The sequence below is a fragment of the Charadrius vociferus genome, unplaced genomic scaffold (assembly GCF_000708025.1).
Source record: "Charadrius vociferus isolate BGI_N301 unplaced genomic scaffold, ASM70802v2 scaffold66, whole genome shotgun sequence".
Classification (NCBI taxonomy): domain Eukaryota; kingdom Metazoa; phylum Chordata; class Aves; order Charadriiformes; family Charadriidae; genus Charadrius; species Charadrius vociferus.
Window position 1 is genome coordinate 170,980 of NW_009648654.1, and position 17,130 is coordinate 188,109.

A 17,130-nucleotide genomic window follows, 5' to 3' on the forward strand; every position below is an offset into this window, starting at 1 on the left:
ACCAGAAAAATTCTTTCATGAGTGTTTTATTTGAATTTATATTATATTCACAAAAATAGAAACAGTCTTTAGAATCATTTGTGATTCACAGTCTCCAAGCTGAGATTTACAATGCTAATAGTGAAATATCTAACGTAGATTTGTTTCCATACGTATACATTGAAGATGATGCTGTGAGAAGCAAGCAGGAATTATGCAATGTGTTGCAGAAAGAAAGATGAAAATGTAACTAAACATTTTAATGTCTGTGTAGTTCACCAGCCTATATACAGTTTATCAGGATGTTTTTAGAGTAACTTGCTTTAATTTTGCACAGAAAATATAGTTTGAGACATTGTGATTTGCATGTAACTACATAAATATAATATACTTTCCTATCTAGAGCTTTATACATATGAAAAATTATAGTACAATAAAAATCTATACACATGGTGCTACCAGTTAAGCAGCTGCTAACTTAAAGAATACATCTAAAAATATGATTGCTCGCCTCTGAAATATAAAATAAATGAGCAATCAGAAATGCTTTTTGTTTAAATAGTAATTTACATAAACATTCATCTCTTCATTTTCTCCATTTGCTTAGGTCTGGTAAAAAGACTCCCTTTGGTTGGTTGCATCTGTCCTTGGCAAGAACTGTAGTTTTAAACAGTCCTTTTGTTTGTCTACGGCAAAAGTGAATATATTTCTAACACAGAGTAAATGTTGGCTGGCTTCTATTCCAACTTTGTGCTATTATAATGCTGAATGACAAGTACCTAGTCTGAAAAGTTCTGTAGAGTGAGAATAGAAACTTGCACAATTTCCACATGCTGCAAGACTTGACAGTGGAAGACTAGCATTTATACTGCACTCCAGCGTAAATCACTCTCCAGATTTGTACAATATGCTTCTAAATAAAGCTTTATCTTTCACAACCTTTAAAAGCAGGTTTAGCTGCTGCTCGGTAACCAAGTGGTGACACATATATATCACAAGTTCATTTTATCTCCCACAAAGTTTGGTGACAGAACTGGTAGAAAGCAGCTTTATGAAGGTATTACAATCAGTTGCTCTAAGACATATGTTAACCTGAGATAAAGTATAACAGCATTGCGGATTTGTGGTGGTACCACTGATTTCAGATTTTCACCCAACATGTGGATTGGGGGGGGAGGGGGGAGGAGGGTGAGGGTGAAGAGCATGGTGCAAAGGACTGCAAATAAGCATGGGGCGGTGGGAAGGAATGATCTTTGGAATAAAGGGAAGGTACTCTCCTCATCTGGTGGCTTGGTTCTTACTATATGAACTACAAAAAGAAGTGGAATGTAGCTAATCAAGCTAAAAAAGGAAGTTATTGAGTTGCACAAAAGCAAGCAAGGCTAGCACATTCAGTCAAAAAAAAAAAAGACAAGAGAGAGAGATAGAGCAAGAGAAAAAAAGTGCTTTGAAGTACAGAGGCTTGTTATTTGATTTGTAAATAAGATGAGCCTCTCTCCACCCAGGTTATGAAAAGTAAAAACTGTCATGTATGGGTAATTGATGGTGACAGCTCTGGTATACACAGTGTAGGAGGTGGTGTTATTGTTTGACATGCCCTACATGTGTAGATAACAAGTTAGGCTCTCATGTTTGCCTACAAATTGTTGCTAAGCACATTTTATACCCTTTATATTGATACTTCTGTTGTCTCTTGGTTTCATCTCCATTTCCTTTTAAGACAAACAAAAAATGGAATATCCAACAATCTCCAGCTGCACCTTGCTGCGTTTCATCCTAATATGGATTCAAATCCAAGGGACATCTGAAGAAATGGATAATGGATGGATTTAATATTATAAACTTTTTTTTTTTTTTTTTTTTTGTCCTGGACTTCTCAGGACCTGTTTGTATTTTCCAAATTTCCCATTCCTGAAAAAGTGGGTTGGAATTGATCTTGGTTTCACCAAGAAAATCTTGTTTCTCAACTCCCACATCTCAGGTAATCAGGGACCTGGTGAAGTGCTGCCTCCTCTAGTTTTTATTTCCCCATGTTCTGCATGTGCTTGGTGCCAGCAGGAAGCATTTGTGACTTGGAGAAAGAAAAAGCTGCCAAAGAATATTCAGTCTCTGCATAGCACTGCTAGAGATGAGCCCAAAACACTGACCCAGATCACAATGTCCGAAAAATCTCAGTGTCTTTATGTTGGTGGGTTTTTCTCCAACTAAGACTCTCAAGCACAGTTGACAAATACAAATACAATATAGAGTTAGACTTGAGAAAAGCAAAGGCAATGAATATTTTACATGCACTGGAGCTTTGCATTTCTAGAAGGTTTTTTGAAAGTATCTGTCCAAGTGAGACTTGACCTGCCAAGAGGACCATATGACTTGAAGGAACTGGGGAGATTGCTCCCTGATGCCATGGGATTAGTATATGTTCTGCCTTGTCACCTCCTCACTGCTTCATATAGCATGAATTTGAATGCTTTAATTAGGAATATAAGAGGCTGGGAGGAGTATTAATATTTCTACCAGGAAACTGGTGCCTTTTAGTTAGTTTACCCAGTCAGAGAACAATAATCTTCCTTCAATAGCTTTTGGTCCCTGAGATTGATTCTGTTCCTGCAGTTTACCTCAAAGACGTTAGTTAAAAACAAATAGCCCCTTTCCTGGGATGAGCTGAATGCCTTTTGGAGATTAGGGAAGATACTCAGTATCTTGCAAGATACTCTATCTAGCAAGGTCAGGTCCTAAACTTCTGCTTACAAATGAAGGTCCCAGTGGTGGAGTTAGCATGGGTTTTCCAAATAAATGTTGACAGCCACCTTGCAGACCCACTGCTCTCTGTGATTGGGATAAGCTAACTGAAGAGGAACCCACCTACTCAACAAAAGCAACTGAAAGCCAGCAAAGTGTTTAAGCACTCAGAAATCACAGGAGAGAAGGAACAAGTGATATCGGCCAATGAAAGCTATAAACCAGCTGACTACGGAAGAAGACTACTTGGCTCAGAGATGCTTTACTGTTTCCTCCACTTATAGTTGCCTTCCAAAGTGGATTATCATACTCCCAAATGCCCTAGTATTTCTCTCCTTCCCTTTCTTTGCATGACTCACAGCATTGTCATAAATCACATTATGCCTGCATGATTTAAAAAAAAAAAAAAGAGAAAAACTTCAGAAGAAGGGAAAAATAATCATAATTCTATAATGTTATCTTATATCACAGAAAACTGTGTACATTTTTTCCCCATACAGGACATACTTCAAATAAAATAATTTTAACACCAATAATGATAAAGTTCCTTCTTCCCGATAGAAGTAGAATTGGTTTTTCACCCCAGTTTGATACATAAATATAAGAAAATAGTCTTTGAATATTTACATCCAGGTGTTTTAAATGTTATTTCTTGACATATTTAATTCTCATTTTCTCTCCAGCCGCGGGCATTCTTTCCAAATTTATATACTAATCTCCGACCATCCACACGCTCCAGGATTTCTCTTTTATAATAGTATCTGTTAAAATAAAAACATAGAAAAATATTTAAGATTAAATTCACCTACGGTCCTAAAAGGTCACTACCAACTAGGCAATTCCTCACTTAGCTGAAAAGTCTTTATTTTCTATTGATATGTATACAATACTGAAGATTATTACAACTGAAAAACAGAGAAGAAATACTGATGTCTTCTTTTTACTTTATATTAAATATCTTCTGAGTTTGAATTTCACCATATTTCAAGTCATAGCATATTGCCATATTTACCACACACTCTTATGAGATTTCACAGGTTTTTTTCCAGATACACCAGTATCTGAAATCAGACCAGGAAAGAATCTCAACTTCCATTTAAAAAAACATTTTGAACTTTCATAGAGTATGAAAAAATGCTTAAGATGTTAAAGCAAATAACAAAGAAAATCCTCACATAGAATTTGTAAACCTATTTTAAGATAATGGTTGGGGAGTATGTCTAGTTTCTGAACAGTGCAGGTCGCTGGCCATTCAATAGCACATGAACTTTCAGCTTTCTACAACTGTGTTTCCTTCCTACATTGGTTGGGTGGGTGTACAGCAACTGAATGTATGTTATGTCTAGAAAACAGGTATATATGTTATATATATTATATATATTATAGTATACAGGAAAAGGAGGGGAAGAAAAGACAAAGAACACAATGTTACAATCTCAAAATTATTGGGAGAGGCTAAGCTGCCAAAGAGAGCAACTGGTGCTGCAGAAAATTCATTTTTAAAAGTCAACCAGATTCTCCATTCAAGTAGTCTCTTGATATCCCCAGTCTTCTACAGGGATATCTCAGCTCACCTCATAGCCCGGCTGAGTTTCTCGTAAGTCATGCTGCTGTTGTTTTTCTTCTTTCCCCAGAGCTGAGCCACAGCTTCGGATTTTAAAAATCTGAAGACACCTTCTGACCGGTCTTCCCACTTGATTAATCCCGGGTTTTTCTCAGGACTGAGAAGAATATCTCTAATAAATTCCCAAAGATGAGTTCCTCGAGGGTCTGAAAGAGGAAAGGGGTGTCTAAAGGAGTGTCTAAAGAGCTTTCTGGGCTATGCTTTCCATTTTCATGTCATGTTCTTACAATGTGTCGTCCACAGATGGTGACCACTCAATAGGGACAGTCCATAGTTCCTGGAGCACAGGACCCCCACCTTGGAGATATACAGGCAAAAAATACTGACATCCTTTACACTGAGGTTGGAAATGACTGACAGCCTTTGGCAATCTGAGACCCATGGCAGGCAGGTAGGAGTCCCAGCAAACAGGGGATACAGAGTCCAAACCACCCACTGCTTCCTTCTGCCTTTGGCACTGTTTCTGCCCTGAAGACCACATGTTTAAGCCTTTCTCTCATCTCATTTGCCCATTTTTCCTGATATTCTTGTACAGCATGGCATGTAACCTATTATTATTGTGCAATATTTGAAACAACCAAAATAATTGCGTAGCAGGCACTGAATCTCCACGCTTTTAAAAGACAGACAGAAGGCAAAGGAGGTGAAATGCCATTCACATCAATGAGTATTTAGTCCCAAGTCTCTCAGGTAGACTTAAAGAAGTAAGGTGTAGAGTGAATAGACAGATAGTGACAAAACTGGCTAGCCAAAATTTTATGTGAAAAGGGTGTAAAAAAGTTGAACTGTGATATCAGAAAAGGCAAAAACCAGGTCTCTAAGTTCAACAGGTAGACCTCCCAGTTTAAGCACAAATTTATCCCACAGTTACTGTAGAGATGGTATCAGAAAGTCGAAGTCAAAAAGAAGAAAAGATTAAATAAATCCAACAAGTCAGAAGTAGTAGTTTATGAATGAAAAATAACAAACACAGCGACAAGGTGGGCCAGAAATGTAGCAGTCCTTTGGTCTGTTTCAAAAGCATGAAATGGTATAGACCAAATTAAGAAGGAAACAGGCTAGTCAAAGATGTGAAGATAAATATACAGTGCAACAAGAGTAGGAATAGATTTCAGCCAACTAATCCAGTATTCCTTTTTGTTGTTATAATTGTTTTCTAGAACCAACAAAATGTGGACCTAGTCTATCTGGACATCACTAACATACTCAATAGATCATGACAAAGAGCTGTACTGAAGAAACTGGAAACGTAGGGGATTAGCTCAGCATGGCAAAGTGACCTTTACTATATACCAAGGCTGCGATTCAGTTCTTAGAATCATAGAATTGGAATCAAGTTGGAAGGGACCTGTAAGGATCATCAAGTCCAACTCCCTGCTCCTTGCAGAACTACCTAAAACTAAACCATATGACTGAGAGCTTTGACCAAATGCTGCTTGAACTCTGACAAGCTTGGTGCTCTGAACACTTCCCTGGGGAGTCTGTTCCAGTGACTGACCACTCTCTCAGTGAAGAACCTTTACCTCATATCCAATCTGAACTGCCCCGATGCAGCTTCATTCCATTTCCTCGTGTCCTATCACTGGTCACCAGAAAGAGGAGATCAGCACTTCCTCCTCTGATGCCCTCCTTGAGGAGGATGTAGACTGTGATGACATTACCCCTCAGCCTTCTCTTCTCTAAGCTGAACAAACCAAGTGACCTTGGTTCTTCACAAGTCTGTCTTCAAACCTGTCCTATCTAATCCTTTCATTAGCAACCTTGATATACACACAAAAAAAGAAACAAAATATCTGCATGCAGATAAAAAGTCCAGGAGTTCTGGTTGGGCAAAGTCACAGAGCAGAGTAAGAGGAGGAGTCAGGAAGAGACAGATAATCTGGAGACCATATTGAAACAGGATGAAATTAAATACTACAAAATGCAGTGAAGGACAAATTTTCAGATTTTCTATTATAAATAGGGAATGACGCAGGATGCAAAAGACATACACAAGATATTTTCAGCATAAAATTATCAGTAAAGTACATTAATGGAACTATGAACAGAAATCACAATTATGGTAACCTGTCTTCAGAGTCAGGTTGAAACAAAATTAGCAGAAAAAGCAGATGAGGGGGGTGGAAGGACACAGAGAAGAAGAATGTGGCAGGATTGAGGGGCAGGTGCTTGCTCATGATGCTGTGCACGGGAAGTTCTGCAAGGGCATGCTGAGCAGGGTCTCTGGTGCATGCTGCACCCGGGCACAATGATGGCCATGCCCATGCACAGACCTTCCTGATTTAATCCTGGGTGTCCGTCATCATTCCTTTACTCCAGTCCACCAGCCCAGCTGAACATAGGGCAGAGGTTTCTCGTAGCTTCCCCATAAGCCCTCACTGACAAAACAAATTTGAAAATACTGAGTCAAAAATAATATAAGTAAACAGTACTAGAAACAGTCAGATCCTTGGAGGATTCAATCACAATAATTATCTAACCAGTTTTGCTTTCAAAATTCTTCCTTTTCCTTCCTGAAAGAGACTTGTTTTTAATGTGTTTCTTTTCCTTCAGTGAACCAACCATTATAAACATGGATGTCAACTTACTGTGCTTCTTGGTGTGAGACTTTGGGGTATGATCTTGCATTTTTTTCACATCTGAAGAATCTGCAGAAAAGGAAAATGAAGCCTATTTGTAAATTTGATTAAAGACTTTCCATTGACTAGCAAGTTGAAAGAAATAAAACCACAAAAAAGAACTAATATCTCTTTTAAAGATAATCACTTTTCAGAAGGTAATCTAAGTGAGGAGGAAGGGGGAGAGTTTTGTTTTCTGTACTATATGTTAATCAGCATGCTTCACAAAGAGACCATTGATGAATAAAGAATGAATGCAGAGGTAAACATTTGGCTTTTGAAACCTAAATTTGATTAACAAATACCTCACCTCCTGTTCTGTGTGAGAGAGAGAAAAATAAGATGATCACATCTATAAAAGGAATCCTGAATTGTCCCATTATGTCTTAGTCTTTGCAGAAGCATATATCTTTTGGGGGGTTATTTGTTTCTGAAGAGATGATCTAATGTGAAATGTATGTGCTGGTACCAATGCACAGAATACTGACCTGACTAAAACATAATGCACTGGCACAGTGTTGTTGTTTGGGGGGAAGAGGGGGTGCGGTAGAGGGGGAGGGGACGGGACTGCACTGCTAGGAGTTCTTGGCAGCTGGATGTGCATATATTGTTCCATGGCTCAGAGCCATAGAAACAAGCCATTTCTCATCAATGGTACTTTTATCACCTGCAGCCAGCCAGAGGAGGAATAGGGTTTCTGGAACAAGTGTTTCTTCAGAAATGAAGAAAAAGAAAAGTTCTGCCTGTTCATGACTGTAACCTACCTCACAGTCTGCACGTTCAACCCTCCCACCCTCAAACCGCTGCATCCTGGTTCTGCTCTTGTTATTAATGAGTAGCTTCCATTTGATTGCTCTAAGTCTCAACAAAGTCTGTGAGATAGTCCTGAGAGGGAGCCCCTTCTGTGTTTGCTTTTCAGAACACTTCATGCCTGAATTCCATAAGGCAAAACTTAAGGTCCCACGCACGTTTTCCCAGCTTCTGTGAATGCTCGATTATCATACTTTTCATGGAAACTGGGCATTTGCATGGGAAAATGACTCACAGGAAATATTCATTTGCATAGAAACTTGTCAGATTTGCACAAGCAACTGCAATAACTGCATGTGAAAAGGTAGATGCAAAGATATTCACACGCTTGCTTTATTCATACATAACTGGAAACATAAACTGAGCAGGTCAGTGAGGATAAGCCTAACCTCCATTATTCTGATCTTGACGTAATTATCATGTCCTTGACCCCCAAGCAGCAAACGTGCTCTGAGTCATTTTGCCTTCCCACTCTCAAAGAGCAGGAACTAGACTGAACCTCACTCAGCTTGGAGGAAAACAGTAAAATGAGGCTTATTTCACTGTGTTTCCTCAGACTATGATTCCCTTGATGTTATTAAAAATCTGTGGGCACTCCAGGCGAGGACAGCAGGACCCTGTCCTTTATTTGCCCTCTTATATAAATCCTTCTCATTTTGAAATCCCACAATGCACTTGCAAATGTTTATTATGCTCCATTTAGCTGGAGATTTATTCTTGGAAGTTCAGTTGCCTTCTGCCTAGCTGGTGATTTATTCTGGATTTCAGCTGTGTAAACAGTCTCCTGCTCTGCCTCTGCTCCTACATGGAGACCAGTTTCAAACATGCCATGTTAGGAGGCTGGGGCCTGACAGATGAAAAGAGTTATGATGCAGTTTCAGCAAAGCTGTCTTGCAAAACTTTTGGAAAAAGGTTGCACAGTATTTGCATATGATTCATGAATGAGCCATTTTTTTTACGGGATATACAAATTCAGTTTTTACAGGAGGCTGTGCCCTTGGCGTGCCACCCTAGCTCTAGGCTTAAGCAGTCAGCAGGTAAACACACTGTGCCAGGATCTTGAAAGGTCCCCAGTCCTGTCAGAGGGCTCCAAAATCCTGGTAATCATCTTGTGGGAGTGTGTGGAGGCAGCAGAGAAAGCAAATAGAGTTTTAAAGTTTGCTGATTTTCTTCTTCTGGTCAGGTTTTCTCTCTTTTTTTTTTTTTTTTTTTTTTTAATTTGTTGCTGAGTGCATTAGTTTAAACTGTATGTCGCTTGGCAAGTCTGACTAAGCTGTGAGGCTGGGGGATGCAGTGAATGGGCAGTCACAGACCTGTAACTGCTGCCTGTGTGGAGAGGCACAGGGTTGTGCCCTGTGCAGCGATAGTGCCCGCAAGGCTGCGGCTACAACAGTGTGCTTTCCTTTCTCATCCTCCCATGACATCCACTGCTTTCTCCCTCAGGTGAGGGAAGAAAAGCCTTCTAAGAAGGACCTGCCCCCTTTCTCACTCCCCTGCCATCTCTGCTCTCCTCTTTTCCCACTACCTCACCCTCTCACCTCTGCCCCTGGTGTCTGTCCCTGGGACATGGTCCACAGGGCACCCTGACATGTGTGCCCAGATGGCACTTCTGCCAGGAACTATGGCAAATAGGTTTGCTCTTTCTCCTGCCCTTTAGCAGGCAGATTGTAACTCTGCCTCGTGGAAGCACTTTGGAGGGGTGAAGAGGCATGTGGTGACCGCCCTGCTGTCAGCTGGGATGAGCTTCAGGAGGAAGCCCTTCTGGTGGTGCAGTTGGGCAAAGGGCTTGGTGCCTGACCTATAGCTCCCCCGGGCTGACCCCAAACCCAGCCCCAAACCTAGCAACCTACTCAGCATGAACTCAGCTCACTAGGGAAACACAGACATTGGGAGGGAGCATGGCACTCGTTTGCCTATATCCAGCTACACGACAGAAAAGTGTGGTGGAGCCGGAATGCCTCATCTCTCTGACACTAACGTCTTCCCCTTTGACTCATCACTTTAAAAAATCTGTGGAGACTGCAGATCATTTGATCTTCTTTGTCTTGACAGAGAGAAGAGAGAAACATTTCTTTAAAGCAATCTATTGTAATAATGATAGCTAAAAGTATTGCATGGTTTAAAATTACTGGAGGCTCAGATTCAGTCCTACAACAGAAGACCACAGAGACTATAATGTGTCGGTAGATCTGGGACAAGTGACATACAATTAGCAATATAATTACAAGTTCCTTACCAGGAGGCTGGTGACTAGGTGTCGTCATGGAAATCTGAGCACGACAGAATGTTTTACTGTCCAATAGCTCTGGGAATTAAAAAGAAGACACTTAAAATAATAGACTCAGACAGCAATAAAACCATCTCAGAAATGCATGAAATATTGTGATCTTAGTTACCTACTGTGCTACCATAGCCACTGTCATACAGGTAATTCTCTTCTTTCCAGGACACCATTAATGATGGATCTGAAGGTAAAGGACCAGAAGGAAAATAATCAGATCACTAAAAGAACATTTTTTAGCACAGAGTTGAATATTGAGAATGAAGGGAATAAGAAATGTGCAGAAAGAGCTCTGAAGGGAACAAAAAACTGTAGGGGCTATGTACGAAATTATTTCCTTTCTCTCAAATTATGGATGGGATTTTGCATACACAGAAAAATGTACTTACACAAAGCACCGACTTTTAGAAATAATGCAGCATGCTCTTCCTTGTCACAGAATCACAGAATCACAGAATGGTTAGGGTTGGAAGGGACCTCTGGAGATCATCTAGTCCAACCCCCCTGCCAGAGCAGGATCACCTACAGCACGTTGCACAGGACAGCGTCCAGGCGAGTTTTGAATGTCTCCAGAGTGGGAGACTCCACCACCTCTCTGGGTAGCCTGTTCCAGTGCTCCACTACCCTCAAAGTAAAGAAGTTCCTTCTCATGTTAAGATGGAACTTCCTATGTTCAAGTTTATGCCCATTACCCCTCGTCCTATCACTGGGCGCCACTGAAAAAAAGACTGCTCCCATCCCCCTGGCATCCTCCCATTAAGTATTTGTAAGTATTAATAAGATCCCCCCTCGATCTTCTTTTCTCTAGACTAAAGAGACCCAAGTCCCTAAGCCTTTCTCCATAGGAGAGATGTTCCAATCCCCTAATCATCTTCGTTGCCCTTTGCTGGACCCTCTCCAGCAAAGGACAGTTCCCTGTCCTTCTTGAACTGGGGAGCCCAGAACTGGATGCAGTACTCCAGACGCGGCCTCACCAGGGCAGAGTAGAGGGGGAGGATGACCTCCCTCGACCTGCTGGCCACACTCTTCTTGATGCACCCCAGGATGCCATTCGCCTTCTTGGCCGCCAGGGCACATTGCTGGCTCATGGTCATCCTGTTGTCCACCAGGACTCCCAGGTCCCTCTCCACAGAGCTGCTCTCCAGGAGGTCAGCCCCCAACCTGTACTGGTGCATGGGGTTATTCCTCCCCAGATGCAGCACCCTACACTTACCCTTGTTGAATTAAACAAGGACCTGGCTAATATATATAACTAATTGTCCTGGCTAATATATCATTTATGACTGCCCTTGCAGGAGGCTTCCTATGCCAGATAAACTCTAATTCTACCCAATCCAGTCCTGAATTCTCAGCCCTTGATGGTTATGACAATGCTTTGGTGCCATGGAGATGAAAGCATTCTCAAATATCTAGTAAAGTCCTCTCTGAAACAGAGCATTGTGTTTAAGCACATAGTGAGAAACATCAAAGCATAATCCTATATGAAGGACATTTTATTCCAGGCACATCAAGTCCGCATCCTTAATCTGAAAACCACCTTCATGATTAAAGAGGAATAATGTTTAGTAACCTTCTGATCAGATTGATCAATATAGGCAGAATAGAAGCATTGTCTTTATGACCTGGACATTGATCAGGAAATTGCTCTTTTCATGGTGCATTTTTGAGGTCAGAAGCCTTAAAATCTCTTTTTCTTTTGAATCCAGGTCAGAAAGGATATATAAGGTTCAAATCTAGGTTTTACTTATTTTTTTTCATCTTCATATAAATGAAAAAAAAAAAAATAGAAATGAGTTATAGCTAAATCATCCCGTTTGGCTGAGTTACCACTCATGACATAGGAATTTAGCAGGCATGCTAATAGCTGCATGTTTGGGCACTCAGAGCTTGTGTTCCTACAATAGCTCACACCCTTTGCTTGCTTGGACACCTGATCTGCCTGATGTTGCATCTGAAAACAGGCCTTACCTAGCCAGAACATGAGGAGACAGCTTGTCTTCCCATTTTGGCCTTTTTCAGTACCCATTTCTTTGCAATTGCAATGGTCTACTAGGATGAATCAGGTTTCCCCTCTAAACCACCAGCCCCATCCCTGCTGACTCAAGAGAAGTCCCTTCCCCAGCAGCCCCAATCCACACCCCTTGCCCCTCTCCATGCAGAAACTAAACCCACTCACACTGCCTGTGGTCGGCATCGCCAGAGGCCTGCCATGCCACTCCTGATTCAGCACAGCTAGGAGAACCAGCAGTTAGTCCTGGGCTTTGACCTTTCCAGGATGTGCAGCTGAGGCACTTAGTACTGCACTCTTTATTTCTAGTGGGAGGAGAAACTAATATTCTACTAAGATCTCATAAATCAGGACTTAAAGGATTACTGTTGTTTCCTATATGGCAAGCATCAAGGCTGCTGCATGCACATGACCTGTGGGTATAGGCAAGGAGTGCATTGCAGACTGCAATGCTTGCCTGCTGCGAGGAGAAGGTGAATAGTGTCCCTGGCTGGAGAGGCTGGTCTCCTCTGGTTGGCTGAATAAACAGGCTGGAAGTATTTGTTGGAGACATGGCATGCTGCAAATCTGTATTCATTCCACCAGGAGATATTAAAACATCACTCAAGAACAAACCTACAGACTGGGACAAGTGGGATAGAGAGTGTTTGGATATGGGCAGAGCTGCACTGGCAAAGGAACCAGGAAAATAATCGTGCCTGAAGAGGAAGATTGAACCAAGCTCTGAAGTTCTTTTCTTGGTGATAAAAAGTCCTGGGAGAAAGGGAACCTAGCTATGAACACAGTGGAAAGAAAAACTTCCACAGGAAAAATGCCGATTTGGTCAAACGAAAATGCTACCTGAATTTCAGTTTCACTGAAACGTGAAGAAATTGAAATGTGAGATTTTTTTCTCTCAAAGTTGTTTTGTTTGGAAATTTCCTCATGTTTCAAACATTAACAGCACTTCACGACAAAATACTTTTTCTCTCTCTCTTTTTTTTTTTTTTAACTGAGAATACTGTTAAAATAGTTGTTTTGAAATCTACTCAATGACACATAGAATGAAGTCCTCTACAAAGCTGCACTCGCTGAGCACTGCAAAATATTTGAACTCTGAACATCAGCATAGACTGCTGATACTGCAGAAGTCTCCCAGGAAAAGTGGCCACATGTAAACTAAGATATGGTGGTACTACTCGAAACTTGAAAAAGTAGACATTGACTGATATTTGTATTACTTCTTTTATTCTGCATGATACACTTTCCATTTTATTTAATGCTATTTTGATATCTCTCTCTTGGAATGGACAGCTTCCCCTTTTTCTCACCATCAAAGACAAGTTACCCAACTGTTTCTCACCTGTTTGCTCTGACTTCACAATGGCACCATGAGATTGGTACATGTCACTTCCGCACTGGCCTGCAAGAAAGTATATGACAGATAGGATGTATGACAACAAGCATAGAAGAATTATAGGTATTAGTTCCAAGAAGCAACTACTACTGCTGAGCCAGAGGGGTAATTTTGGTGTGGGAAACATACCCTTTCCCCTGGTCCTTCAGACTTCTGCCTTATGTCATATCTAAGCAATTTAGCAATACCATGAATGAAGTATAAGCAGTATAGAAAACATAGCAAATGAGATCTGCCAGGTAAGTCTCTGGGGAATGTAAGCAACTTCTGAAGATCCCAGAATTCAGGCCACCGTACGTCTGTCTCTGCCTAATATCTATTTACCATTCCATTTTAGGTGCTGAAGGTTGCTGTAAAGCAGTTGCCCTGCTGTCCCAGCTGCCTGAGTGAATTCCTGCAGGCTCATACTGCACAGATGTTCCCCATTGATATCAAACTCCTGGAAGGGTATGCAGTTGGCATCCAGTTGGTTGGTATCAAGGAGATGCTGCAGCCACTCCCAGACTTGAAACTTAGTCCAGTACTGCGGGTGTATTTCATGCCACTGGGTTCCATAAAAGCTGCTGGACACTAGAAAAGAAAATAGGTATTTACTGTCTCTGTTAGGACCAGGGGATTACGTCAATGACAAGAAAGACCTATAGCTAAATTACATTCCTTGGAAGTCCACAGATCTAGATTCTTTTCTCAGTGCTTAACACTAGCTCAGTAGCTATTACTGGAAAAGGTATTGAGGTTTTTTTTTGCTTCAGTTTTCCAATTAAAAACTGGCAATTATTACATTACACCTCTTTTGGCAGATTAAGTATGTAGGAATTAATTTATTAATGTTGGCTAAATACACAAAAATTCTTTGAAGGAAGATATCTTATAGAAGGTATTGTGTTAAAAAGGTATATTGATCCTTGCGTGGGAAAATAAATTTAGTGCATCAGAAAATTATGGAAAATTTTGCAAAAATTTCATAATATGATGTGGAAATTTTCTTTGAATAAGGACTTAATAAGGACTGAATATGAATTGTGGGATTCAATCAATGGTAACAGCCAAGACACTCATATTGCTCCCTGGTAGAAGCCTATCTGTATGGCCCACAGCTTCACGATAGTCCTCACATTCTGATGAATGCACACTGTTTCTGTAGTCAAGTAAGGTGATTTCTCAATGCGGTTGTAAAACTCATTTTTAATTATGGAAGCTGCTTAATTTTCTTGTTAGGATGCCTGAATCTTTTCTTGGCAATATTCTAACCTGCTCTCTGTTGTATGTCATTGCATGACAGTAATGTATATGTGCAAATGAAAGAAATTGTATATGGGGATAGGATAATTATATAATATAAGAGCAAAGGCAGGACTGCTTTAGTCTGCCCTCACAGAAGGGCTGGCAAAAGGAATTCAGTGCAATTTATTCCTTGTTAAAGGAGGACAATGGAGTATGTGAAGCAGATGTGGCAGCATGGTAAAATGCTCACAAGTGTATGAAGAGTTTAAGGATGAGGGAATGAGAGACTGAATGAGTGGTTGAATTACGGGAGGAGAAGAGACTGCCATGGCCTAGGTCCAGGATGTGGCACCAGTCTGTTCTCAGTCTCCCCAAGAAAAATGATTACCCACACAGCTGTGAGAAACTCTGACAACAGTGGATATTACTAGAGGACCACAAGCAACAAAGTTGGCACATTTTAGGAAATGACCTCCCCTCAGGTCCCACTAGAGCTCAGGTCTCTTCCGTTGAGATACAGTGCACAATGATAGTTTCCAGGTAAACACAAAAAAGCTCCACAGTTACTTAGGTTTCTTTATCAATATAGGCCAATAAGGTCTGTGTCAGTAACTTAGGTAGTTTTCAGGACAGTTTCTCATCCTCCTGTTGAAGGATCTGGGCAATGAGTGTGGAAATGATTAAGAATGTGGTATGTCAGAAAGTAAAGGTTTTATGGAGCTGTCAAGTATTCCCTGAAAAAGAGGTTGTGTATTCCCATCACTTCAGACAGGTTAAGGAATTTCAGAGGCCACAAGAATCCTAAAGTAAATGGAGAGAATTTAGTGAGAGGAAAGAGTAGGTAGGCCAAAGGAAGTGAAGTGGGGAATGATTGTAGAGGCTGGTCTGAGCCTGTTTCCTGTCCCTCTAAAATGTAAATAAAACCTGAGGAGTTTCATACTGGAAATATGAAAATAGACCCCACCATTTCCCTTCATGAAATCCTGTGCAAAGTGAAACTCAGCCAGGATTTTTTTCCCCATGAATCTGTTACAGACAGGTCAGCACATTTATTAAGTGCACTTGTACGCATTCCTGTGTATTTAGAAACCATGTACAAAAAAGAACAAGAGTTTCATTGAGTGGGAACTTTCATTGTAAGTTTGTTGCAGCATTATTTGGATTAGAAGGACAACTGCAGTATGTGTTTGTCTGCTTAGATTTTAAGTTTTATCCGTCAACTGAGTGATGGAAAGAATTTTAAAATTATATCAACCACTATATATAGTGTTTGATATAATTATATATATAATAATATATATCTATCTATATATAGATAGATATGAACACGTTTATATATATGGCGCCATATAATCAGAAAAGAGTAAGAAAAAAAAAGGTCCTAGATCACAAGCTCTCTAATGCTCTAGTCTGATCAGAAAGATACCTAGTAATTTGAGCTGAAAAAGCAAATACAGTAAAGGAGCAAAAAGACTATTCCCTTGGAAAGCCGGAGGGGTGATTAGCATTGAAGAGCAATGTCATTTCAGATAAGATGTGAGGGGTGAAGATAAGAGAGAAAGAATTCTGGACTGAGGAGAGGGGACTTTTGGCACTTTCAACACCACTGAATTCATTTTAAGAAAAAGAACCAGTAAGGAAATGAACCATAAACTGGTCACTTTCAGAAATTTAGTGCTGCAAGTTCAGCTTTTTACAAATGAAGTAACAAATGGAAATTTTTCTTACCAGAAATGAAGCTCCTGTAAAATAGTATTACTGAAAAATAATACTTGTGCATGCTTAAAGGTGTAGTATCCCCTTCCCCCTGCCTTTCCCACAAAAAAATGGCTCAGAGACATTGAATTCCTCCTACCATTGCATGTGGAATATCCATCTGTCCAGGAAGGCTGTTGGTGGAGTAGATTGCTGCTGGAATTGATACTCATTCTGCCAGCTCCTTCCAAAATCATGATCTGTAAGTGAATCAAACAGCTTGCTTACTGAGTGGTGTCTAGTCCAAGAGGTAAATAGCCAAAAAAACAAAAAAAAATCCACTGAAGGTGAAGTGAGGAAGCCAATTCCATTTGTAGAAGATATAATTGAAATCAAGAACATGTTGCCACAACCCCTTTTCCACTGCCACAAAATCTTCTTATGATAAACATTACCATGATTGATTTGCATATGCAAGAAGCAAGTTTCTACAGCTGCCCATTCACAAATGAATAATCTGTAATCAGAAATAAAGACAAATGAAAAGACAAGACTCCTGACAGAGCAATACAGGAAAACTGCCAAGCTTTGAGAAATGAAATACTAAATAGTTTTACTTTTCTTTTTCAAATTTAAAGACAAATGTGGTTTAAACATGCTTTATTTTTTTCTTTTCTTTTTTTTTAAAAGAGAGAAAAGACTTTTCAATAATTACAAATTAAGCTATACAGTTGATAACAACCCACGTTCAGAAAC

At 40.2% G+C, this 17,130-nt stretch overlaps 1 protein-coding gene across 2 annotated transcripts in view; it reads right to left on the reverse strand.

The window, feature by feature from the left end:
- Positions 1–3,148: 3,148 nt before the first annotated feature.
- Positions 3,149–17,130, reverse strand: part of EHF (ets homologous factor) — a 34,180-nt gene continuing 20,198 nt past the window's right edge. The window contains exons 2-9 of one of the 2 annotated variants that reach the window (XM_009886447.1): positions 16,535–16,634; positions 13,780–14,025; positions 13,402–13,461; positions 10,167–10,235; positions 10,007–10,075; positions 6,931–6,990; positions 4,293–4,488; positions 3,149–3,479 (exon numbers count right to left, since the gene is read on the reverse strand). In XM_009886447.1, coding sequence (XP_009884749.1) covers positions 3,380–3,479; positions 4,293–4,488; positions 6,931–6,990; positions 10,007–10,075; positions 10,167–10,235; positions 13,402–13,461; positions 13,780–14,025; positions 16,535–16,631 — 897 coding nt within the window. In that variant the 5' untranslated portion in view covers positions 16,632–16,634 and the 3' untranslated portion in view covers positions 3,149–3,379. Of the gene's footprint in view, positions 3,480–4,292; positions 4,489–6,930; positions 6,991–10,006; positions 10,076–10,166; positions 10,236–13,401; positions 13,462–13,779; positions 14,026–16,534; positions 16,635–17,130 lie in introns of those variants that run through there. The other variant, XM_009886448.1, reaches the window with a different exon arrangement.